This window comes from Cyphomyrmex costatus, unplaced genomic scaffold (assembly GCF_001594065.2).
Source record: "Cyphomyrmex costatus isolate MS0001 unplaced genomic scaffold, Ccosl1.0 scaffold18, whole genome shotgun sequence".
Taxonomy (NCBI): domain Eukaryota; kingdom Metazoa; phylum Arthropoda; class Insecta; order Hymenoptera; family Formicidae; genus Cyphomyrmex; species Cyphomyrmex costatus.
Genome location: NW_017275824.1, coordinates 660,217 through 685,971, shown reverse-complemented (window position 1 = coordinate 685,971; position 25,755 = coordinate 660,217). Strand labels below are relative to the sequence as shown.

The 25,755-nt window shown below is 34.1% G+C and overlaps 1 protein-coding gene across 1 annotated transcript in view; it reads right to left on the bottom strand.

Moving 5' to 3' along the window:
* Positions 1-25,195, bottom strand: part of timeout (circadian regulator timeout) — a 100,430-nt gene extending 75,235 nt beyond the window's left edge. The window contains exons 1-15 of the mRNA XM_018537556.1: positions 25,096-25,195; positions 24,857-25,010; positions 24,557-24,737; positions 24,358-24,489; positions 24,168-24,263; positions 23,846-24,009; positions 21,701-21,818; positions 21,155-21,417; positions 20,376-20,508; positions 20,149-20,303; positions 19,072-19,205; positions 18,834-18,984; positions 18,634-18,714; positions 12,747-12,848; positions 886-922 (exon numbers count right to left, since the gene is read on the bottom strand). Of these exons, the coding sequence (XP_018393058.1) occupies positions 886-922; positions 12,747-12,848; positions 18,634-18,714; positions 18,834-18,984; positions 19,072-19,205; positions 20,149-20,303; positions 20,376-20,508; positions 21,155-21,417; positions 21,701-21,818; positions 23,846-24,009; positions 24,168-24,263; positions 24,358-24,489; positions 24,557-24,737; positions 24,857-25,010; positions 25,096-25,195 (2,001 nt within the window). The remainder of the gene's footprint in view (positions 1-885; positions 923-12,746; positions 12,849-18,633; positions 18,715-18,833; positions 18,985-19,071; positions 19,206-20,148; positions 20,304-20,375; positions 20,509-21,154; positions 21,418-21,700; positions 21,819-23,845; positions 24,010-24,167; positions 24,264-24,357; positions 24,490-24,556; positions 24,738-24,856; positions 25,011-25,095) is intronic.
* Between the last annotated feature and the right edge of the window lie 560 nt (positions 25,196-25,755).

Genomic DNA, 25,755 nt, shown 5'->3' with positions numbered 1-25,755 from the left:
AGCGGCTCTTTGATTCTGCATTCGATTACGGAAAACCTTTAGAGAACGAAGGGGTACGCGGACTGCACAAACAGCTATTGAAGAAAATGGCGGATGAATGGCATATACTCGCAGAATTTTCAGAAAGATCCTTTGTCAAGGAGACTCCGGCACTGTTTGGCGCAAACATCCGCGAAAGGTGGGCGACATCAAAGGCAACACAGATAATTGGTTCGGGCTCTGCCAAAGCGGCACGGCGCGACAGGTGAAGATTGCGGGATTACGTAGGTGCAGCCCACAAACGCAATCACGAAGGAGAAATTTCGCTCTGGAAACTACCAGTATCGTGTATGTGTGTTTATTTATAGGATGTTGCTCTTAACTGACGCCGAGTATCTGATCCAGCCGGATTTTGAGTAGCAACGGAGCGGTTACAAAGGATAACTGATGACAAAAATCAATTTCTCTGATCACTCGAGCATTATCTTATTAATTACCGCGTCTTTTCAAAGAATAAATCGAGAAAGTCGATAACGGAAGTTTCCTTCACAAGTTCTTTTTCGAAGCAACGTCATCAATTAAACTTTTCTAGCTTAGCTATTGAAGCTCTGAAGTATACGACCCCTTTGAGAAATACGGATATTCAATAAACGGATTGGTTAGCTATATAAAAAAAATCTAAATCATAATTAGTGCAATATTCGGTCCATATTAAATAATTATGAAAAAAATTCAATTTTTAATTCAATTTGGATAACGATTTTTGTGATACGAAAGAATCCATTTAAAATACAATTACAAGCATAAAATTATTATTCTTCGTATATTTCACCGTTTCTATATCGTGAAAGCAGTTTCTTTTTCTCGCACTCGATAAAGGATTATCTAACCAAATCTACGTGAAACGAGTTTCTTTTTCTCCTTTTCATTTTCCCTCTCGTCACTACGTTACCATCCCGCTAGATTTGACTTCTAACAAAACTCCCTAAGTCGCTCGTTCAATCTCGGAACCTCGGCACCAATCTGACTTGCCTGTCCTCCAAAAACCGCAATAACATTTTTTACATCCCGCTCTGCTTTTCCCTCTTCCTTTTAATTTACATACAATTTCGCAGTGGACTTTTCGTGCTCTGTACAACTTCTTTCAGATCCCGGACGTAATCAAGAATCTTGATAAATAAGGAGTGTATTTTAATGTTCGCTATAGAGTGACTTTCTCATAGAAGCGAAAAGGAGGGAAAAACTTAATAAGACAGATACCACACGTTCCCCTTACTATATTTAATACTTTCTTGTATCTTTCATTCTTTCTTAAATGTTTGCTTGAATAAACCCGTCAAATTGTAATAAAACATATTTACTCAAGAATAAAAGGACTTATCCATTATATATGTATACAAGAAATATTAACATTTAACAACTTGTCAGATGCAGAACAGTTGAAAGTCTGTCTTAGAAAGGACGAAGTAGCTTTTGAGTATTTGTAAGTCCTACAAACGTTTAATGGAAAAGAATATCAACGTATATATTTATCGCTGGAATTTCAAATATGAAGAAAATTCATAAAAAAAATCCTTTGAATGATACACCGATATGCTTACTATGCAAATAATAATATTTTCGATGCACCAAACGCAATATCAGAGAATACTCCATGATCCCATCGCAAACGGAGCGCGGGATGAAATTTTAAGAGAGACAACCGTGCGTCTGTGCCAGATTTCATCAGATTCTCTCTTTCTCTCTATATTCTACAAAAAGGGAGCCATGCTTTATTCGACCCGCCGCACGAAGATTATGGAGGATAGAAGCGGAAAGCAGACGTCTGCTTATTGACAGGTCGTCATTGATTTTCTGCCAAATCGGACGAATCACCGTTCGTCGGCTTAACGAGCTGCCCCGGTGACTTTCGCTGACATCTCTTCACGGTTCACAAAAGCGTCATTTTCCTTCTTTTAGTGCCGTTTGCGAAAATCGCCATTATTTTGATCCTTTGATAAAGAAGATAAAAAAAAGACGATTTGAGGAAAATAACAAAAATAAAATTACACTGCTAAAAAGACGTATATGTGCGTTACTGAAATCTCTTTTCATAAAAAGAAAAGATCTTTTAAATTCTACAAATTTTCCTAATATATTAATTTTCCATTCTATACGTCATATTAATCATTATGTGATTTTAATTTAGTTAAATTGGAATAGGAATATAAGTCGTACAAGCGCATCGACCTATAATCTTCCAGTATAATGAAATTATTCCCATGAGAAATAAGGGAAAAGGAGGAACACGTAAAGAAAGTGAAATTATCGTGCCAGAGATGCGCCTATCGGAGATTTCTTACTTTATGGATCAGGTCGCGTACTTTCAGGAAATTTATTCCACGCAGTAAAACCGCCCTCGCTAAAGTCCCGCGCGATGGCAAGTATCCAAGATCGGAAAGTCGTTATTCAGCCCATAAATTAACATTCGCGGTCACTTACATACGATGCATCGTGCTTCTTGAAGAAATTCTCAGCAGATAAGGCAATGATACTGCTTACGCTTATGAAAATATACGATCACATTATCCGACAGTTAATGATGAAGTTTTCCAGTGCAATGTTATAGCTTTTTACATCATACTTATATATACAACGTTGATATATAAATCGATATCATAATGTTGCTTTGTATATATCAAATGTATGAACAAAATAATGTAAATATAACATGTATACATAATATGTAGGTAATTAATCTTTAAAACTTTTAAAGTAAATCTCACTTTGAACAGTGAAATCTTACTCTTATAGATTGAAAATTGAGCTACTCTTTTTCAAGACTGGCTCAATTTTCACTCTTTAGAGTGAAATTCTACTACAAAGAATTTAGAAGAGTAACGTATAACGTAAATTTAGATAAATACACTAAAAATATGTCTCATGAGTTATTATTTAACATAATTTTTTATATATCAGATTCATTTAGCAATCTGTATATTGGTATTTTATGATAAAAATATTTCGAGCGAAAATATCGAGCGCGTTTGTTTAAAATCTAAAAAAAATGAACCAAACTTTCACATCTTCGTAGTATCAACTCGAACGATATTCCTCCGGGATATCATTAACTGCGCAAATGTCTTTCGAAAGTGATGTTCGTGGCAATCACGCTTGAAAGGAGTGTATTATCTTTTTGCGATGCAATTTCGTTTCAATATAGATCATCAAGGACGAAGCTCACATTGCCGTTTACCTATCTACACTTTGCTTTTATTACCAAACGGTGGATCGTGATAAAAAAAAAGCACAGACCTGTTTCACTCTCGTATCAGAACTTCATCCTCTCGCTGGCAACTCTGTCGCATTTACTACGAGTAGCATCGTGCTGAACAGAGATGCGCATTTAAATTTAACTCACGTCATTTCATAAAAACGAGAATTGTGTCGCCGAGAAGTCATTAAGACGTGCTTCCTGCGACCTTTCATTTGAGGTACAGCAGCTAATGATAGATACGAACGGAAAGAATAATTTTGTTGAAGTATCTAAAAATTTAGCGGGATATAAATATAAAAATAATTTTGTTAAAATAAGTGAAAAGTAAAAGACTCTTCTTGTCATTCAAAAATAATAGTAAAAAATAAAGATGACAGTTGTGTAATTTAAAAGAACTAATAAGAGTCAAATAAATAAAAATAATTTGTCAAAATTTCAAGTAAAATGATGAGCTATATGATCTAATTATAAATTTTACTTTAACAATTCGACAAACTGACATTACATTACATGATTCGACTGTATGATTCAGCTCTCTTTAGATACACAAATAAACTTATATAACAAAATCTTATTATATTGTAGAACGCAATATCGATATAAAATTAAGATATGGTATTTTGAAGAAAAAAAATGCGATGGACATTCTCGACAAGATAAAATCGTCTTTGTTCAACAAACAATTGAATGACCGATTGAAACAGTGTTTCATCATGTTCTGATGGGAGAGAAGAGAAAAAAAAGTTATATATTTTAAGTAAAGCATGAGACTATGAAGCATTCCATAAAACACGTCTAGCTGTTAAAAACTTATCAAATTGTCCATAACATATCAATAACAAATAACAATAAAGGTTAAAAAATATTAAAAGTGACATTTATGTGACTTTCATACAATAATTCAAGGTCAAATTAATGATACCATCTTATGTCCCCCTCAAAACCATACAACTTTTGTCTGAAACATTTTTTCGTCATATTTTTCGAGATATTTGCCTGGAGTGATTAAAATGAAACACACAGTATATTATTGTAAACAAAATAAAAATTGAAACATAAAATGGTATACACTAAAAAAATGTTGCACGAATTACAGACTACATAGTTTTCAAAAAAGACAGAGAAGCGTATAAAAAATAACTGACCACGTGTTATTGATTTTTGACAATTTGTTGAGCTTTAAACTGAATTTACTCAAAACTATTTTTTTCCTTTTTTTGAGTTAACTCATTTTCACACAACACTGTCCAATTCATCTCTTTGAACAAAATTTTCTCTGCGTTCTGAAAATAACTGGAATAATCTCGATAACCTGCCGAAGTGCATCAATGGACAGTGCCGATAACGAAAAATCGTCACCAAATTCCCAGGCGTAGTTTACGGTTTGCCAATTCGAAGGAGGATTAAGCTTTGCGCCAATTTGCATACATATAGTCGATCACTTAGAATGTCACGATAAAACGTTTCGGTTGCAAGCCGTAAAAAAAAAACGATAATTGGTTATCGAGTTCATTGATTTTCGAGAACGTGGAATCGCCTACTATGCGCGCTACCCTGTCACATTTTTCTTTTCATCCCTATGCGTACACCTCATCATGAAATAAATAAATCCGACGCATTCAGCACATAGCGTCAATCTGAATTCAATTTTCTGGCGGGATCTCGCGAGGGAAGGAGTACCCGTAGGGGTGCTGCAAAATGCTAAGAGAAATGGCTTTGGTAGCAACGATAGTTCCATCCTATAGCAAACACACACGTTCGCAGAAAATTCATCTAGGAAAAGATAAGCAGTATAATGTGTGTGTGCTTTCATATTTCATACTTTGTATTGTTCTTTAAACAATTTTTCAATTGAAAGCTATGAAGCTCAGTAGAATAAATAAATTTTCGCAATGAGAATTAATTATTTACAGATTTTAATATGTCATTCGACATTATTAAGATTGATCTAAGATAAGCAAAGAGCATAAAAAATAGTTAAATTGTTAGTCAATTTAACTCGTGATATTAGTGCGATAGTGTTTAGTAGAGCTTGCGTTTCAAGTCTGAAAAAAATTCGGCTCGCAATTAAAACTCTACATACGTAGTATATAAATTCACACGCAATTATATATGGTAGAAATACCTAAGATCCAGCTTGACCGTTAACGGCCTGTTTCTCATCGGTTTTTTTATTGGTCTTTAACTCTATGTTATTCATAATAAACTAATATTATACGTACATCCTGTGTAGGCTGTTATATTGGCATTCTTAATTTTAATTGATTTATATAATTTTTCACACGCTAATACCATTTAAAATAAGATACGAAATTTCCAATAAAAAGACAGCAACAATAAAAATGTATGTTACAAATAAATATCAATTAAAAAAAAAATTCCTACGACAAACTGAATGCGTAAATACATACGTTAATCGAAATATCGTATCATGGTAAATATTGTCCCGTACAGTGTGATCTAAAGTTGAAAGCAGACATTTTCCAATTTTCCAATTTCACAATATTTCGTGAACCACGAAGACTCAACGCATTGGGCTTTAGTACGCCTCCATTGGAGTGAGGCATACCTATGCAAGGCCGGAAAGACCGGTGATGAAACCGTCGTGACCTGGCACGCTCTCTCGAATTTCCGTGGCAATCGAATAACCTACCGCGAAATCCGTTAAGCAGTTATTAAAGCCCCGGAGAACTTGCTCGTCTCGCGGTGGCTTCCGTGCCTCGTAGAAATTTCAGTTATTTCTAGTAGGACACAAATCCGATTTGGATACCCTACTAGGAACGCCTAGAATAACCGCAAGTTAAAAGCGTATGCAAGATGGAACGTCGGTGGTCCGATTGGTCGTAACACGACCGCGATAACTCTGTTTCGTGGAACATTACATACGCATTCCCGGAGGAACATATTCAGCTCGCGGTTGCAGCTTGTTGATTGAGGGAGAGTACAGACGGTGCACGAGAATTGCCGGATACATATAATTTATGAGATTTGTACAAGTTGTGAATACTACAAGAATCATGTTATCAGATAAATCAAATAAACACTGAGATAAGATTTCTAGATTAAAGTGCCTAGTTTTTTGTCTCAGTTATTTGAAATATTCTCATCGCGAGTTTACATAGCATTATACACGTCGCGTTCGAATATCTGATCAATTTTTTTAATAAGTGCTAAGACGTTCACAAACAAAGAAAAGAAACGATAGAGGATACGATAGAAAAATCTGAAATCCCAGTGATAAAAGATACTATGCGTAAAATGTAACGGAGCGCAAGGAAATGTCTCTGGCAAGAAGAAAAGCCGGATAAAAGGATTCGTACAAACAATAAAACATAAAATCATGGAAAATACTTAACGAGCGCATAAAACGGGAACTCCGTCGTAGACGAACATGAAAGGCAAACAGTGCAAGGAGGTGGAGAGTACAGCAAAGATGAGAAGGAGGGCTGGTCGCAAGAATAGGTGCAGGTGAAAGCCGATAAATGGAATACGAAAGAAGAAACGGTAGAGAAAGTGAGACGCACCTGGCTTCACGAAGCGGAGAGCGAGAGAGAGAGAGAGAGAGAGAGAGAGAGAGAGAGAGAGAGAGAGAGAGAGAGAGAGAGAGAGAGAGAGAGAGAGAGAGAGAGAGAGAGAGAGAGAGAGAGAGAGAGAGAGAGAGATTCAGAGCACACTGGAGTTACAATATAAATGATCCCGTCTGCACCCTCGCGCTCACCCCGTCGAGAGCTCGATCCCGGGCCAGCCTCCATCCCGGCCCATTTACATATCTGTATTATTCAAGCACGACTGTTATTCAATTTCTACGCAACTCGTAAATGCATTATTATTTAATCGAGTCGCACGCTGCTGGGCCAAGGCTCGTCATGTGATGCGTCGCACTCGCGTTCGTCGCACACAAAGAACATTAGACGAGAACGAGACACGAAAAAATGTCAGTCAGCGATCTATACAATCTGTGGCAATTCGTCTGTAATGATATCAATTATTAACGCGCAATTTACGATCACAATTTTTTCCGCGGCGTATCAATTGTAAAGGAACATTAAACTCCAAATGCATTTACAGATTTCAGTTATGCCACAATGATTTTTGTGTCAAAATTCATGTAAATATGACTTCGTCATTTCCATTTCTACCTAAAAATTAACACGAAATTTACATTTACAAACAACCAGTTGGTATCGTTTTGATCGCTTGGTATTTTTATGTTTAGTAAATCTTTTACGTTTTTTTTTAATCTGTTACATGCGCTTTTATATTTGCCTGACAAAGTTTAAATTTCACTGCTAGTGTTAATACAAATATTCAAATATTTTCGAAGCCATATAATCTCAATATATACATTTCCTATAGCTGCGACGACACGTAAAAATTTCACAAAAATCTCGACTATGTTGACAACGTTCGTTACTTTAGCGCCGAATTTTTAACATTGATTTGCATTCATGGTGAAAGCCATTAACTGAGGCAATTTCATGGAATTTAACCTTCAATCATAACTTCATTAACTGCCGTTTGCGCGCCGGGGGAAAGCTACCGTGGGAGCTTACGTGGGGTTAAAGTGCCCCCTGCATATCATTTGTATATCTATAATGTAGCTTCAGATAGCGTCGAGAGTAACATTCACCCTCTTGGTTATCTCTCTTTCTTTTTAACTGCTGATTCTCCCCACAACGGGTTTAGAGACCGGAAGAAAGAGAAAAGCCAGTGGATATATTTCATATGAATATCTCCCAAGGTATGCCCGAACAAGAATAGCGAAGATAAAATATCTATACCGCCAATGAAGAAAGGGAAAGGGAGAACGAGCGACAGGGGAAGGCGTGATGAAATGAATGAACTCGTTGAGTACCGCTTTTGCATATTAATGGTTATACGTCGTTAGGGAAGAGGCTATCGTATCACCGACGCCGGGGAAAACGACAAAAAAGAGACATTAACGCGCCGCGGTCGTCTCCCCGATACTGTAACACCGCTAAATGTCGAGTTGAAGCACCCTCTGAACGTTCCACTCAATACCTGGATGATTCGAGCACAAAGTTTGTATTTCTTCATAAGAAGTCAATCAAAAAATTCTTTAATTGGTGTATAAAATATTTATTTTAAAATTTATTTATATTACACACACAAAGTGATAAATAGATGTAAATAAAAATTGGGTGAAAATATAAACATGACAAATATTTAACGGTATACGATCGATTATTCAAGCAAGATTTTTTTTTAATATTACGTATTTAAATATATCAAAGTTGATCAAATGTATACTGAGCAATTAAAAAATAGTTTTTTATATTCTCAACCTTTCTTTAAAAAAGTAAGTTGTAGATTTTGTTGCACACTAATTTCAAAAGCTAGAATTCTATGTTGGAAACATTAAATCTTGTATAAAATCAACAAATTCAATAAGCAACATTACGTATACTGATTTGTTCTAAAATCGCACAAGGTTATGGTGTAATACAGTGCATCACAATTTGATCGAGGAAAGCGGATGTAGCGAGCGATTCTGTCGGAATTACCTCAAGGACCAATGTCCGGGGAAGAGGAAGGACGTTACGAGAATGCAAACATATGGTAGAGCGATCGCTCGAGCAAGCACAGGATGTAAATTTCAACCCTCGCTTTGCTTCAAATCCCCCGAAACGTCAATCTGATTATTGTTCACTCGTGTCGGTATAGCAAAGTAAAAAGGATAATTTCACAATGCAAAAAAACGCGAAATAATCAATCGAGCTTAGTATGCTGTAAAGGATTCAGAGCTGAAGGGATTTACGCTCTAAATGCCAATCCCGCTATTGCTTGTTAACTTCAATTCCTACAATCGGCACGCAATACAACGCGAAGTACAAGCTGATTGCGAATAATGCATATTTTCCGATAACATCTTCATTCTACCAAACGCAGAAGAGAAGAATCGTCAGAGGGTCGCTTCAGAAGTTGCGCGAAAAAGAATAAAACTCGGAACAAATGTTGGTAGTACAACTGTTGTTTACCCTGCGTCTTATACTAAATAATTCTCGTTCGTTCCTATGGCTTCACACCGCTCGGAAGGAAGACGAAGTTTCCACCCCGATAAAAGTTCTTTCATACCTCTCGAAGCCACTTCTCCTCTTCCTCGACATGCAGCCGAGATCCGGCGCCTCCAATCTACGTATTTTAGGTACACGGTACTTTTCCAGGAAATGTCAGAAATGACTTTCTGCCGCATTACGGTAAATAAGGAAAGTTATTATGACAGTACAAACTCAATGAGTAGGGACACTGAAAAGATCTATGAAGCTATCCGAGTGTTCGGTATATTTGCGAAATATATAGGAAATCACGCGAGCATCTCTACGAGTGGAAGAAGATTTTGTGTAATATTTCATTTCACGGAGATATAAATAAAGTAGCGATGTTCGTGGTTGAGTTCATTTTATAACGAGTTTTTACATTAAACATTAATTTCGCTACGATATAACATCGTAGATTCGAGGATATTGATATAACGAGAAAATTCGCGAAATCCTTGGTAAATTACGTTAGTTAACTAAATGTGTACCAATAGAATAGACACAAAAGAAGACTCGCTTGTACAACCGTAGCATGCAAATTTCGTCGCTACGCTTCAGACGTTTCGCCAAGACTTTTCAATTCGACCTTCATTCATCAAACCTTCGACTTCGAGGTGAAAAGAACACATGGGCTGACTACACGCGAGCATCCATCACCCATTCGGTCTAACAAGTTAGAATCGAGCGAAGAGAGGAGAAAAATCGTGCCGAAGTACAGCACATCTTCCTCTGTTCTCTATTCTCATACTTTGTATCGTGTAAGTCGATGAAACGTATACTTTATACATGGCAGCAGTATCGTTCTACTCGCAGACAGACATGAATAAATAAAGCCTTCCGGTATGCTGTGAAACCTTTCCGATATTGATCGCGATTATTTATAAATGCTGTTGATGAAGTATCCCTGTCATGGATGACAAATAATCGTTTGTTCCTCTCTCAATCTGATCTCTCTGACCTACTTTCTGTGAAGTTATTGTAAAGTTATTTTCTTCTTGAATCATTAAGAAGTCCAAGGGACAGTTTACTCGGAGAGCATCTGAATGTCCAAGTTGTCACATAAACACGTAAAAATAACATAATTAGAATTTTCAGATGTTACTATTATTTTTATCCAATATCACACAGAATTTAAGAAATACATAGAACTTTTATGACACTAATTTTAAAGAAAATCGAGTATCGATTTAAAAAAATTACGATAGTAATAACTAATCAGTGCCTCGTATGTGTTGTATTATAAGAAATTAAATGTATTCGGGCGAATCTTATATTTTTTTGCAAGGTAAGAAAGACTTGTCTTGCAAATCATCCGCCAATTTTCGCAGAGTGCTTTATCAACGCAAAACAAATATTCTATTATATACGGTGTATGCAAAACTATCAGGATATACCGAGTCGCGAGGTACAGCTATATGGATGCATAAAATATGCGCCGACGTATAGTGCCAAGCGGAAAAACAACTTCAATCGATGAAGCTAATGCTTCGGATTGACTGGTTTCGCTTCCTAAAATTCGTACACAATGCATCCGACACCAGAAAATATGTATCTCTTTGTAGTTAACTTCTTTGGTTACTACGTCGAATCACTCATACCGATAAATGTGATTATCATTATAATATCAAACGCGATATTTTGATGTATTATAGGATAACAATAATTAAATAAAAATATGAAACTTTTTGGAAATAGCAAGCTAGATTTAAAATAAATTATTCTATAGCAAGATCATATAATCTCAAATATGGTCGTCATAAATCCTCAATTTTTAACATTAGATATTTATATGAATTGTTCTGTCTTAATGCACTAAAGTGTACTTAATAAAAATAAATAAAATATAAGATTTTTCTTGTTCTTGAACATTATTTCTCTACAGAAAAAAAAGAACAAGAGGAATAATTTTTAAATCAGTAAAGATTGAGCACGCGATTCTGACGCGTGGACGCGTGGTGGAGATAATGGAGAAGTGCTTCAGACGTACTCATGTCGTAAAATAAAACAGTCTGGATGTCGGCGTTGATGTTTTATATAAAACACCCTCTAGATGAATACTGCGCAACGACTACAGTACGTTGGCAGGACATAGAGAGAAAGAGAAAGAGAAAGAGAGAGATTAACATTTAACGACTTTGTCAGTCCGCTGCCATCTATAGAATGAGGTGCACATGACAGTATTGTCATATCGTATAAGTTGTGGAATTCAGTGCAACGGATCATAATTCATGCGATCGTAAACGTTCTTTATTACACCGTCATTCGTGGCGAGAGATAAACGTATGACGGAAGGAAGTCAACGCGTAATGTGTATAACGAAACATTACTAGTGTATTCGTAACGCATAAATCTAATAGATTTATATCAATTTTTTATAAACCAAACAAATCTCAAAAACAAAATTTATAAAATATTCATTCTATCTTATAGTTATATAAATTCTATTAAAAATTTTATATTTTTTAATACTTAAATGACCTCCAAAAATTTTTTTAATTGTGAAAAAGACTCCGATCTGTCATGCTTTAGGTATCTCCGTATAAAGTATTTAATAACAGCGGCAATTTTTGTAACAGAATAAAATTATTTACGTTGTTGATTAAAACATAGAAAAGTTTTAAAATGTAACAATTTTAATTATCTTCTTTTATTAAAATAACCATTTATTTGTAAAAGTATAACATTAAAATTAAAAGATTTTAAACTTCTATGGCAACTATCATTATAGTGATAATGGACAAAGATAAATACGTGGCGAGCTCAAATCGTTGCGAAATCTCAGCACTGAATAGCGCAGTTATTCACACATAAATTAGGCGCATGGAATGAATACCAACGGCGCGTTTAATTAAATTTGTGTCGTGATATATGCGCCAGTTATTACAAATCGTCCCCGCTAAGGCCTCCCCCCAATAAAATCGTATATTTAATATATCTCTTGTGATGTTTTCTTTAACAAAGAAATATTTTAAAAAAATGCAATTACTACTTTCGTGCACGTTCACGTTTTTCTTCCAAAATATTGAACAAACTTTATAATTCAATAAATCAGCAGTCGTAACGAACTCTCCTTCGTAAAGGAAGGAAAACAGCTCATTACTTCCATGCTTTAACTTAATAACAGACTTTGCTCTTTATAATTAGGCGGACGTAAAGCAGGAGCTACTCTTTTCTCACAGGTATATATGCAGAGAGGATATAAGTTTCTCGATAGACTGAAGTTGTACTGGCAATCCTCAGGAGAGTAAAAAATGCTAACGACCCGCGCTTTTAAAGTACTAAATTTTTTAACCATTTCGCGAATAAATTGCTAATAATTGTCAATACATGTTTTATTTCTTATCTCGTTACTACCTATATTGTCGTGAATTTTATTTAAATAATATTAAAAACACAGCATTAAAAGTGCTTATGTTCTTTATCAAAGATATAAAATTAAAATTTTAAATAACTCACCACCCAGATCTGCAAAGAAGATTTCGCGAAGAGCTAGAAATTCTTCTTCGGGAGGTATGTCCACTTTTCCGAAACAGTCATTCTCGGGCCAAATTTCTCTATAACACAATTTTATTCGAACATCTATTTTTAATATGTGTTTGCGTAAAATATTGATAATTATATTAATAACTATAATATAAGAGAAGCTTAGCAACAACAACTCAATAGCATGGTAACGTTAGGCCATCATAAACAGTTTACTAATTCTAATGTTCAGCAGTGTAACATACATATATAACTTATTACAAATTGCACAAATTTCATATGTTATAAAGTTGTGCAAAGTTCGATATATTAAATATTGAAAATTACTTCTAATAGAATTTTTTTGCCATAAACTGCGCGAGAAAAACGTTAACTATTCTGCAATATTATATTAAAAAATATATTATAACTAAAAATTAATGTCTTTTTTAGTTGTAATATATTTTTTTAAGCAAAATTCTTTGTAAAATGTTGTAACACTTGTCCTAATTTACGATATCGTCGAAAGTTTTAAATGGATCATAATATACAAAATATAGAGTATAGAATATAGAATGTAGCTATAATATATAGAATAATATATAGAATAAGAATTCATGAATTGTTTATAAAGATTGATGTAATTAAATAAAACAAGTTTATTATCTGAAGTTATACAACTAAAGAAGATTTAGTAGAGTGTAGAGTAGCGATGCGATGAGAAGTCCGAGTGGCAAACTCAATGAGTCTCATAGAAGGTTCCTTTGAGCATGAGAGCCTCACCACGATCTACACCAACATCGGACTCCTTGCGTCAAGTACTCACACCCAACCCTTATTCTTCGTCGACCCACCTACCAACGCTACCTACGCTACCGTTGATACTGACACACATGCATCTCCTTTACAAAGTATCTGTGTATCTTAGGGCCACAAAGCGGAAAGTGCCACCGCCAGGGACGAGGAAATAGAGAAGAGGCACGTAAGAGAGAAGGAAGATTTTCGAAGATGAAAATAGCAAAGAAGCAAGTCAATCTATATATTTAAATTTCGTTAAATTTATCATTAAAATTTACCACGATATGCGTTTCCGATTCAAAATTTTTGCAAAATTCACTAATTATAAATGTTATATGACCTCGAATACTTAAAAAAAAACTAGTATATAATAATTATTTTTAAATGAGCATTTTAATAATTTCTGTATAAGTGTTTTTGATTTTATTTTATATGATATAACTGTTTCTCAGTATTTATTTCAAATCTCTCATAGTTTACAAATCATTGGTCCCTCTACACACTTTTATTTAAAAAAAATTACATCCAAGGCATATGAAAGCTGGCTTAGTTGGGTGTGAGACACCCTATGTACTTTATGAGAATTCAGAAAAAAGAAAACAGATGGTCATGTGCGAACGTGACTAGGAAACAAAGGTAAAGTCACGTCTTCAAGAACGCTCCGAAGAAAGGTGTAGCTAATGGCAGAACACTTTTAACCTTACATTACACGATGATATGGCTTTCAAACATCACTTCATTCGTTTTAAACGTATACTAAAAATCTTACAATTTTTTAATCATATATACAAAATATATACAGCTTCAAAAACTATTCCAATGGAAAAAAGAACTTTATGTTGCTATATAGTGTCTAATTTATTTCTAATCTAATTTATTTATTACATAATTTTTTTTAATAGTTGACTATTATTATGATATTAAGACTTATTTTCATGTAAACTTAAATATCTATAAAATAAAAATTTTTTGTCAATATATTTTATTAAATATCTCTTATTAAGATTGTTATGATAGATTATTATTATTTAATTCCAGTTTTAAATGCATCAAATTAAATATTATAATAAAACTAGACAAATTTATAACTACACGGAAAGAAAACTTTTGTTGAAGTACTTAAAAATTTAACTAAAACAGACTTTTGTTAAATCATCAGTATAAATTATGTATACGGGACAGTGGTCTAAATCGGATCTATTTGCAGTTTTTGTTCTCTATAAGACGTAAATAAAGTCATAAAACAATATTTGCATATTCAAACCAAAAAGAAACAAAGAATCACAAACTGCAAAAGAGTACAATAAAAATTATAATATTACGATGATGGATTTCTTTATCAATACTTTTGCACTGTAATCACTACAGTTATCAGCTGTAAAAATAACAATGATGATAAAAATCTTTTCTTCTTTCCTCCATTGTCATAGCATCGTGCGATTGATAATGAAAATCGTTTCTACTTTACTCCGTTCTAATAGAGCCGGAGTCGCATTAAAATCCAGAGAATTGGATTTGGTCACTTGACATGAAATCGCACTTAGTTGCAATTGTACTATATAAAAGCGAATGGGCGGTTCTAACGCGGATACGTATGCACATAGAACGTGTTTCGTTTTATGCGTATACACGCGACACACATCTATACGTTCTACAATATACAACTCGGATTGAAATCAAGTCCGAACATGATCCATCCACGTTTACACGCGAGCAAACACGTAATCCATACAGTGCACATTAGATGTGCAATGAGTCGCAGCTAGCGTATACAAAAACATTTAAAAAAAGTAAAATCGTCTAAGACAAAAATCGTTATTAGTCGATTGTAGTTGATGATTTTTTTATTCCAATTATGTGTATTAAATATATATTAAATTAAATTAAGCTTGTGCGATAATTGAAGCTTCTATCTCTGACTAAATAATACCAACTTGAAATTAGAAAAATAAATTTTCTCACTATCGATTTGCATTAAAGCTTAATTATAAAAAATATTCATTAATTTTTATAACTACCATTTGAATAAGAAAGCCCGTCTTATCGTTTCATATGCTAATCGCAAATAGCGCTACATAGCGCATTTTAGATTCGCAGGTCAAGAGAGTCCGGTCCACTTTCGAAAGCTTTCCAAAATTTTCTCCACTGGAGATGAATCCAATAAGCTGACGCAAAGGAAGAGGACGCAAAAGAAGAGGAAGGGTGCTGTCCCCGAAGCGGAAGAAGTGGCTCGTACGACGCTGCTGCTGGCTGCTGGCTTCCTGAATAGAAATTCAGCAGCATACAATCCCCATTATCCCTCGATTTGAAGTTCCGCGACAATGGAATCTCTCAGACGCGCTGCGCCGTGCCCGCCGTCGCCGCCGTCGTCGTCGTCGTCGTCGTCGCCGTCGTCGCGTCGTCGTCGTCATCGTCGTCCTCCGACTCAGCGTTCCGACATACAAGCCGATACCGCTTTACCAGACATAAAATAGATAATTTCGACACGTCCATTTTCATGCTTGGCAAAGATTCAAAGTGATGAATCAACCTTCGGACTTGGATATTAAATTGTCACAGAAAAGCTCTTAAATATATTTACATTATCATACTTCTGACAATTTCTTTTTAAGGATTCTCTCCAAAATTTTTCTTTACAGATATTCTTCTCTTTCTTTCTATTATTCTCCTAATTGTATGCAAGAAGACAAAGATATTCTAGAAATAGATATTATACTTCCAATGTTCCTGAATAAACTAGATTTTGCTTCAACGTATTAATCACAATATCCTAAAATACATAGTAAAAGGAAATTTACATAGTAAAAGGAAAAGCTAGTGCTTCGCAAACAATGAAATCATTACTGCACTGCGATTAGAGATGAAGAGGAGAAAATAATAAATTGACGCAGATTTTTTTTTTATCGTAAGTCGTAATCATCTTACGCAATTCTTAAATTAAAATCACTGCAGGTGGGAGGGTCGCAGACGGTGCAAATGGAAAATTAGAGGGCTAAAACCAGTAGCCAGACGACAGAGTATTTGCTAGGCAAACGAAACACGATTACCAGAAGCACTACCCGTAACCGAGAAACGAAGACGTGTACGCGAAGAGAATAGGGGGTATTACAGTGTTTGTCTTACGTACCTACGTATTACCGTAAATGCCTTATTAACAATATTGTCTGCGCCTAGGCGTAGTCTATATATACGGCGTAGTCAACAGTCTGCTACTTTTATCCCCTTGTGTGCACAAGGTTGGCATGGTCCTGCAGACTACCATTGTGTACCGGCCATAGTAAACATTACCCCCATAAAATGGACGGTAGAATATTACGTACAATCTCCCGAAGTAGTTCGCAGCGATGATACCACGTAAAGAAAAATCGCGAAAGGGACTATAATTTCATAGCTTTATGATAGAGGAAGGCGGCGACGATAAAACCGACTTTTATCCCCGTGGTTATATCACGGCACTCCAATCTGATAGAACTAATAAAGTTAAAGATTAATGGTACAACGTCTTGTATCCGGTGCCCTCTGTTAAAACTAGCGTCTTAGCGCAACGGTATTACTTTTAAATGTCACCGACAAAGTAATTTCAGATTGTGAAATTTAGATGATAAACGTTATTCTTTGATATCTACTGAATCATTCTGTGTAAAGAAAATTCAAGACATGATCTGTATACACGTTTATAACGTAAAAGCGAAAATGCTTTGAGACGAGCTGCGTAAAGAATCTATTTACACGTCAACGGAGTTTATCAGCGAAGGGTATATCGAATCTCGTAGAAAGCATCGAGGCAGCGATTAAGCCTTAGAGGGAGAAGGGTTGGCGAGGTAGAACGCAGAAACAAGTTGACGGAGGGACATGACTCATAGGCACATTTAGAGCTGGAACACTTCAAAGAGTTGGTTGGGTACCGGTTCACCCCGATGAACCGGTGTATACCGACGTTACAAGAGCGCGGTAGATCCCTTTCAGATTTAATGTAATGTAAATATCTGCGGCAGTGCAAACGCTTGGCTTTTCGCTAGTTAATTGGCCGTGTGACTGGCCGGTGCACAAAACCGAAAAAATCTCAAACAACTCAGTAATTAATTTATTACAAGAATTATAATCAAGACTAATAAAAATCATAAGAGAACAATAAGTTTTTCATCAACTTTTCTTCTTTGCAGAAAAACACACACACATTTTCAAAGAATTAATTCTTTAAATAAAAATAATAAGATAATAAAGTTGCAAACTTTGTGTTAAGTGTATATCATATGATATTATATATATATACATATATATAAATATTTCAAAAAAATAGTACATAAAAAAGAGAATAAACCGAACCATAACTTTGTTATGTAATTAGAAATTATATTAATATTACGTGTACATTTACGTCATTATTATATTACTATATTATTACTACCTATGTTATTTCCTTATTTTTATTTATGTTATTTCGTATACTAAATACGCTTGGTTGAAAGGATCCAAAATTCATCAAGTTTACGTGAATAAATCCCATGTTCTTACTGACCCTCTAACCCTAACATAATGAACGTCTTTGTTTGACAAAACAAAGCCCGCACAATCCCCGTAATTAACTGACTTACCTCGAAAATATCTTTTATAATTGAAAACTGTTAAATTCCATTATAAAAATATAAGCGCAAAGATATAAAAAAATAAAACAGAAGTACTTTTTATGTTGAGATACTATTGTTAAAAAGTAGCGTAAATTAAAAAGTAAATGATGCAAACATTGAGACACAAGAAATAAAAAAGATCTTTTATCGTGACAAAATCGAAAAAATTCTATAAAAATTTACATATTAATCACCTAGAACGTAAATTACGTTTGCAAGCGAAATATAATACATAATATTTTAATGCAAGAAATAATTTCTCGCATTTCAATTAAACAAAGTAACACAGATATTGTTACTTCGTGACTCACTCGTCGCATTGCATGGTTTAAGTGCAAAACTGATTCTCAAAATAAACAACAATGAACAACATTGCCATCGCTCCAGCTCGAGTTTCATGACAACGAGCTACTTTCTAGAAATCACTTCTCAAAATAAACAAATCCCTTACCTTGCTGCACGTAGAAGACCAATTGCCTGTTCCAAGTTCCTTTGTCGCGTTAATTTCTGGATTTTCTTCATAGCGTCCGCTCTACAAATCAGAATAAAAAAGAAACTATAAAACATAGAAAAATATATACTTTCAATCATTTCAACAAATATTAATGATAATGTTATTCAATTTAATCGTCATAAGCTGCTAACACGTACTTTTGGTCGTCGATAGGTGTGTCTAAGGTTGCGTCAAACGGCACCACTACAGGTATGACAGCATCGCGCATAACAGCAGATAATTCAAGACCAATAATATCCCAACGTTCTTCCAAAGTAGGAACTGTAGTTACATTCTCCTGAGTAGACTCTGATTAAAAGAAATTGAACGATTTTATGCGTATCAAATTGAATTTAATATTATTTCTAAATTCTTCTAAACAGTCAAAACACTTACGTTTTCCCTTTTTAGCCTTTTTTCTCTTTAATTTTGTATCTTTAACTATGAGATGTCGCTGGCTTTTCTGACAGTAGTGTTCAAGCATTTTTAGAAATATATGAATAGTCGTTATAAGATCCACTAAGTATTGCCTAAAAGATAAGCATATTCATGTAATTACATTGTTTTAAACTGATGATAAACTTAAACCGCTTTCCTTCCTTTCTTGTGACAAGAAATTAATTCAATCCCGCTACTCGCGCATTAATTTGTCAATTTAGTTCCGGCAACGCGCGCTACCGCCATCAAAGCTAAAGTTTGACGGAGCCGTCGTCCTGTTTTCGTCAGCGTCCCTGTAACGTCAAAGTAGTAGCAACGTGGCATTGCGGTACGTCGCGCCGCCCTTACATTTCCGTCGTGGAAATCCGCGCAAAACCCGTCAAACTCGTAGCAAGTTGAACGCCCACCGCCTTTTCCCATTTCGCCGGCCGGAAGGTCGATAAAAGTTGTTTATTCCGCCGAGGAACCGTAGAAGGGAGGAAGAAACCGGGTGGGTGCGAGCTACCGAGACCAGCCGCCGAAGAAGAGAAATAGTCGAAAAGGAACGGCATCAGAGAGAGCTAGAGTGGCTTCCTGGCTGGTCGAACCGATTGATCCGAAAGTGAATCAATCTGTCTGCGGTAGATAAAACTTTCGGTAAAGAGTTCTTCCCCCCCCCCTCTCCTTTCTCTTCCTCCTTTCTCTTCTCTCTCTCTCTCTCTTTCTCTCCTCTCTCCATGACGCGAATTTGCCCGGTAGAGACATGCATTGTTCAGCGTAGGATGACGCGTCGCATTACTTTTTGTGATACTTGCATTACATTGCTACAGTCTGCTAAAAATTCGCAAGAAATTCCGCCAGGTATTCGTGAAGGATTAGCGACTTATTCTAACAAATTAAAAGGGGAATGAATAACAATTATCAGTCAAAACAATAAAAAGTGCAACTATGAGCTTAATCAAGATGATAAGATCGCACAATTTATTTATTCAGCATTCACAATCTATTTTTGCAGTAATATTATAATAATGATAATATAAAGTTCTATTCACTTACCGTGACATTTTAACTTCATCGAAGCACAAAAGCTGTGAGAGTATCGTTTCCCGATATTCCGGGACATAAAAGATATTGCTTTTAATTATCTTGCTAGATTCTCTAACACCATCATCTCTATTCTTATCCATAGCCATAAGAGTGTTAAGAAGTTCCTAAAACGTAAAATGTATTTTCTTTTGCTTTTCTAAACACATACATAATACTAATAATCATACAATTCTTACCTGATATGCCTTTAATGCCAAATGTAATCTACGAGACCAAAGTGGTATTTTCTTTTTATCAACTATTATCATCTCATAATATTGCTCCATTTGTCGTTGCACTAAATAAAACACTTCTGTAGATATAGTTTCACTAAATAATAAAAGAAAATAATGCATTTTAACTTATGATTAATAATAAAATATTCAACTTTTAAATACGTACAAAGAATGTACAAAATAAAAATAACATTTTTTTTTTATTTTCATTCTATTTTTATTTTTCTATTTTCTATTGTCATCATAAAATCGATATCAGTGAATCAATCTGTCAATAAAATTTGATTCAACAGAAATAAAGAATTATCTGCATTGGCGTATATCGCGGATAACGAATTGTAAACAAAATATAAACTATATAACATACATGCATTGTTTAATCAAGAAATGTGTAAATATATTATATGTACGGGATCAGAGCAGACCTAGCTTTATAAATAAAATTTAATAAATCTTTTATATACAAAAATAATTGTTTATTATTTCAAAAACATTATATACTGGAGATTCTGTGATATTTAATTCCATATATTCGAAACCGTCGTAAAAATTATTTTATGACATAAAGTTAGATGGTTCATGTTCGCGCGGACGCTGGAGAATTTTCTCTCTAGACAAGATCCGAAAGAAAGCGACGATGCGTAAAACGAGTTCGTAAACTGTCTCGCTTTGTGCCTCTTTAGCCGAGGTATGCGACAATGTAGACTACGCTATGAGAAACTTGAAGCGCGAAGATTTACCTTACATATTTCACTTGAAACTTGTAATGTCGATTGAACTCCATGAAGAAACGTAAGGCCCACAGATAGACAGCCGTTTCCTCCACTTGGCCGTGAGGGTCATTCATGAAACAAGATCGAGTAAATTTCATCACAGGGTTGTAAGCCCCGCTTAGAAATTCTACACAAAATTCTTTCAGAAAGAGTCGTACGCTGAGGACAGACGTGCGCTCTTCCTTGGCGTCTTGCAGGCTCATTTTATTTCTGCGTCGCTTCACTCTTTTCTGTTGCAAAAGACACGTGCCTTCTATTCATACTCGATAATTTTGTTCGAATAAAACTCGAATATAATACAATAAGGGGTTACATTCTCAAAAAATATCACATACAAAAATACTATGAAAATCTATAATATATGATACGTAACGTATGTTATACTATAATATTTTTTTAATATTTTTGTATGTAATATTTTTTTAAGAATATAGACCCTATCTCAACATCGTCGGAAACGGTAGAAAGATAGGGAAAGATTATAAATTAGTAATCTCAACTTGTAAAATTTACCTTATCATGACCAAATTCCAATGCTTCAATCTTTTGATACGGTTTATGGCATATCATTTGATTTTCTCCGACAGCTTTCATATTTTGCACGACGTAAGTACCGCCAAATCGTGAGTGTCTAATTAATCAAATAAAAACATAATATGCCAGAAATTTAAATTATTCATAAAGCAAAATATATTCTTGAACTTTTCAAATGTAAACGTAACGTGTCATAGAATAGTAGAATACGGTATATAATGTTGGAAGAACAATATGTATGGTTCAAGCAAAGATTAGATTTCTTGTTTAGCTTTCGCGTCTCCCTTCCTTTTCATCTCTATGCACGAATCGAGAAGCGAGCATAATGTGATCCCTTGCTACTAAAAAGAAAATTGATCATTCAAATCCAATTTCAGCCATAATTCCATGAGCGAAGATTCAATCAATAGAATAGAAAGCAGCTGTCAACAACAGATAGTTTCCTAAATGACGAAGACGTGAACCCTATCCACTTTCTTTTACTTTTTTTTCTCACAAGAGAAGCTTCACGTCCATCATTCTCCTCTATTTTTAAACAAATAGCTAACTTTTCGAAAAGTTTATCGGCGGCAACGTCACAAATAAAATTCAAAATAATTTTAAATTTACATTTAGCTATATAAAAACACTATAGGTTTTAAGGAAAACAATTTCAAATAATAATAATATATATATATACATATATATATATATATACAATATGTGATATGAGAACACAATAAATGAAAATAAATAAAATAATAAAAATGCGGCGAACACGTACACTAACAGCTATTTATATATATACATATATATATATATATATACAATATGTGATATGAGAACACAATAAATGAAAATAAATAAAATAATAAAAATGCGGCGAACACGTACACTAACAGCTATCCAATTTTGTTCCTATGTTTACTATTGCTATCAAAAAGAGATCTGTGTTCGTGACACAGCTAGGTGCTGCTTTATCGTTTTCCGATCAAATTATCTTTCTATCGATCGATTGAGAACACGCGGAAGGCGGAGGGATCTTTTCACCACACATCCAGTCCCTTTCAACTCGTAAAAAGCCTTTCGCAAAGACGTGGATGCGCGCATCCACGGGCTTCTGGAACGCGCTCGTTACAAGAATACGGCTCGCTTCTCTCCAACAAGTAGATAAAAGCTTCTATTCATGCTTCGGGTGGTCCTACCTTAAAAACTAGGTCATATTCATTATACGCATATCGTATCGTGAACACACCGCGGTAACTCCCAAAGGCATCCGTCAAGTAGCAATCGGCGCCTTTTAGTCATCCCATTTTTACGATCACAGGCTTTTAGCTGTGGCCGCTCATTAAAGTGGTAATTACGTGGTAGCTACCCGCATTAAATGCATTCTCCCGTGTATCATGGTAAAAACGTACGGATAATACAGCTAACATATGAATAGAAGAAAACTCACAGATATTGTTACGACAAGACGTTGTCATATTAAATAAAAGTCAAATTAAAAGTATGTATTTAAAAAAGGCCATTTTAATTCGAGTTTCATTAATGTTGAGTGTATCTTTTTCAAGTAAACGAATTTTTAAGTAAATATGCGTCGTATAAATCCTATTTATTTCAAATAACTACATTTATATCATTTTTTCGAGAATTATTTTAAATTGTTAAAAAAATTAATTTACGCAATATTATCTCTTCCTTTTTCAGTTATTTTTAATTTATATAGCTGTATAACACAAACAAAATAAATGTAATTGTGTTTTTAACGTTATATAGATAGTATATAGAATAGTGTGTATACTCCAGAATTCGCATACATGAAGTGCATAACGCAATTCTCTATACCAAACATCATGCATAGTGTCATAAAAGTCTTTAAAAGAAATAATAAAACTGTGTCCAGCTGTATGACGCCTCTGATTGATACGTAATTTATTGTTAAAGCGCTCATTTGTTAGTTTTAAATTGCACCATTTAAAAACGACTGTTTGTAATTTTGCTAGTGGAAAAGTGTTTCCTTTAACACAAAGAATCGCAATATACTGTCTGTGTGCATAAATTATGGACGCTCAATTATTCGCATGATTTTATCAAATTTTAGTAGTTTTCTAATTAATAAGTAATAATATGCGCGTATAAACTTACCTCGACCCAGCGTATTTTTTTACTTTGTCTATTTTTTCACGTAGCTCTTTTTGTCGCAAGGCTACGAGGCCAGCCTCGTCATTTTCTCTTTCAGTGATGCTACGTTGCAACTCAGATGTAGCTAACAGACTTGCATTTTGCTCACGTAACATTAAAGATATAATCTAGCAAAGTATGAAAATATTATTTATGAGTGACAAGTTCACAAATAATAAACGATAAGTTCTTAACAACAATATTTTCATATAATTATGTTGAAATAAAATATAAATTGTAAAAAATATAAAAATAGAGTAAATAAATATAACTATGCTGTATATACCTCTAAAATCTGCATTTGATATTGTTGTTCATTCTTGTTACAGACAATAAATAATATAATATCTACTATGCCAGATGCATGAAATGCAAATAATAGCTATAAAAGAAATTTATGTATGTCTTAAAACAATATTCGATATAACACGTTTATTTAAAAATAAAAAAATCGTTTAAAAGATAACATAATTTACCTCATCATGAACAGTGGCATCATTATCAGATCTTTTCTCATTGTCATTAGGTGACACTTGCAGTACATTTTTAATAAAAGCAAGAATTCTTTCAATTGTTAATTCGTTTTCTTCTCCTCTTTCTTTACTATCCTATAAAATAAAACTTATCTTAAAACTGATAAGATCTGTTACAAGGACATAAAATTTCTCCACTTACAATGTTAAATAGAGTCCCTAAACGACCAGCTACTGCTAACCACACATTCTCATCTGTTAACGCTGCCTTATATTCTTGTAAATATGTAACAATTTGTTGATAAAAACTATACATTATTTTTTCAGTAGGTATCTGTTCATTGTAAATTACAAACGCAGAGCTTGTCAAATTAATAAGTAATCTGTTTAAAAGAAATAGATAAATTATATTTAGCTCTATTCTTACATGAAGTATAAGAATTATAATGTTTCATACATTCTCAACATATTCAACTCTACTTGTATGTATATTAACACATACCGTAGTAAGACATCCCAAAGTTCAATATTTTTAACGTGATGTATAAGGATCTTTACAAGATCTGTCTGAAGTAATCTTGTCTGTCCAAGAAAGCGCCTTATGGTATGTGTATCATCATCTCTTTTAAGATATCTAATGAGATCCTTTATAACTTCTATTAAGTAATTGATATACAATCAAATATTATTTTATCTCACTTTAGTACGTCATATCATAATAAAATTAAAGTAAATCTTTACCTAAACAATTCTTGTCTAAGTGGTAAGTAATTCCATCATAATATCCAATTACAGCACAAGTGGCAGTAAGTTCAGCAGAAAGATAATCCCGCATTGCCATGCTTGAACAATTTAAACTGCAAAAACGTCAGTATGTAATATTTAACTTTCGCACTCAAACAAGTGAATATTGTAAGTCATATTGAGTGATTTATATATATATATATGATTATAGTAATACTATTGAATAACAATGCACATTTTTTTAATTTCACTTATCTACTCCCTTTTTATTTAAAATAATTATATCCAGTAAATATTTAAAAAAGTATTTAAATTAACATTCTTGAAATCTGATCTATGGAAAATTAAAAATTGCTATTAAATCATTTTTAAATATACGACTGTTTTAAGAATATCATTTAATAAAAAGCACTGACAAGCCAAGACTTTTTTCCCCAAAATTAATAATACGGCTTTTAATCCAAATACTCAATTTAATGACGATAGCTCTTTTTTACTTACTCTGCGAAATATCCAACACCGGTGACGGTGGCACATCAAATTGATTGTAGGTTATGTCGCAACGCGGGATAGGGTACGCGCGCCTTGAGTAAGCACTCTGCACTTCTCGCAACGAGACACACATACACTCGGAAAAATACAAACCGAAAAGTGTTA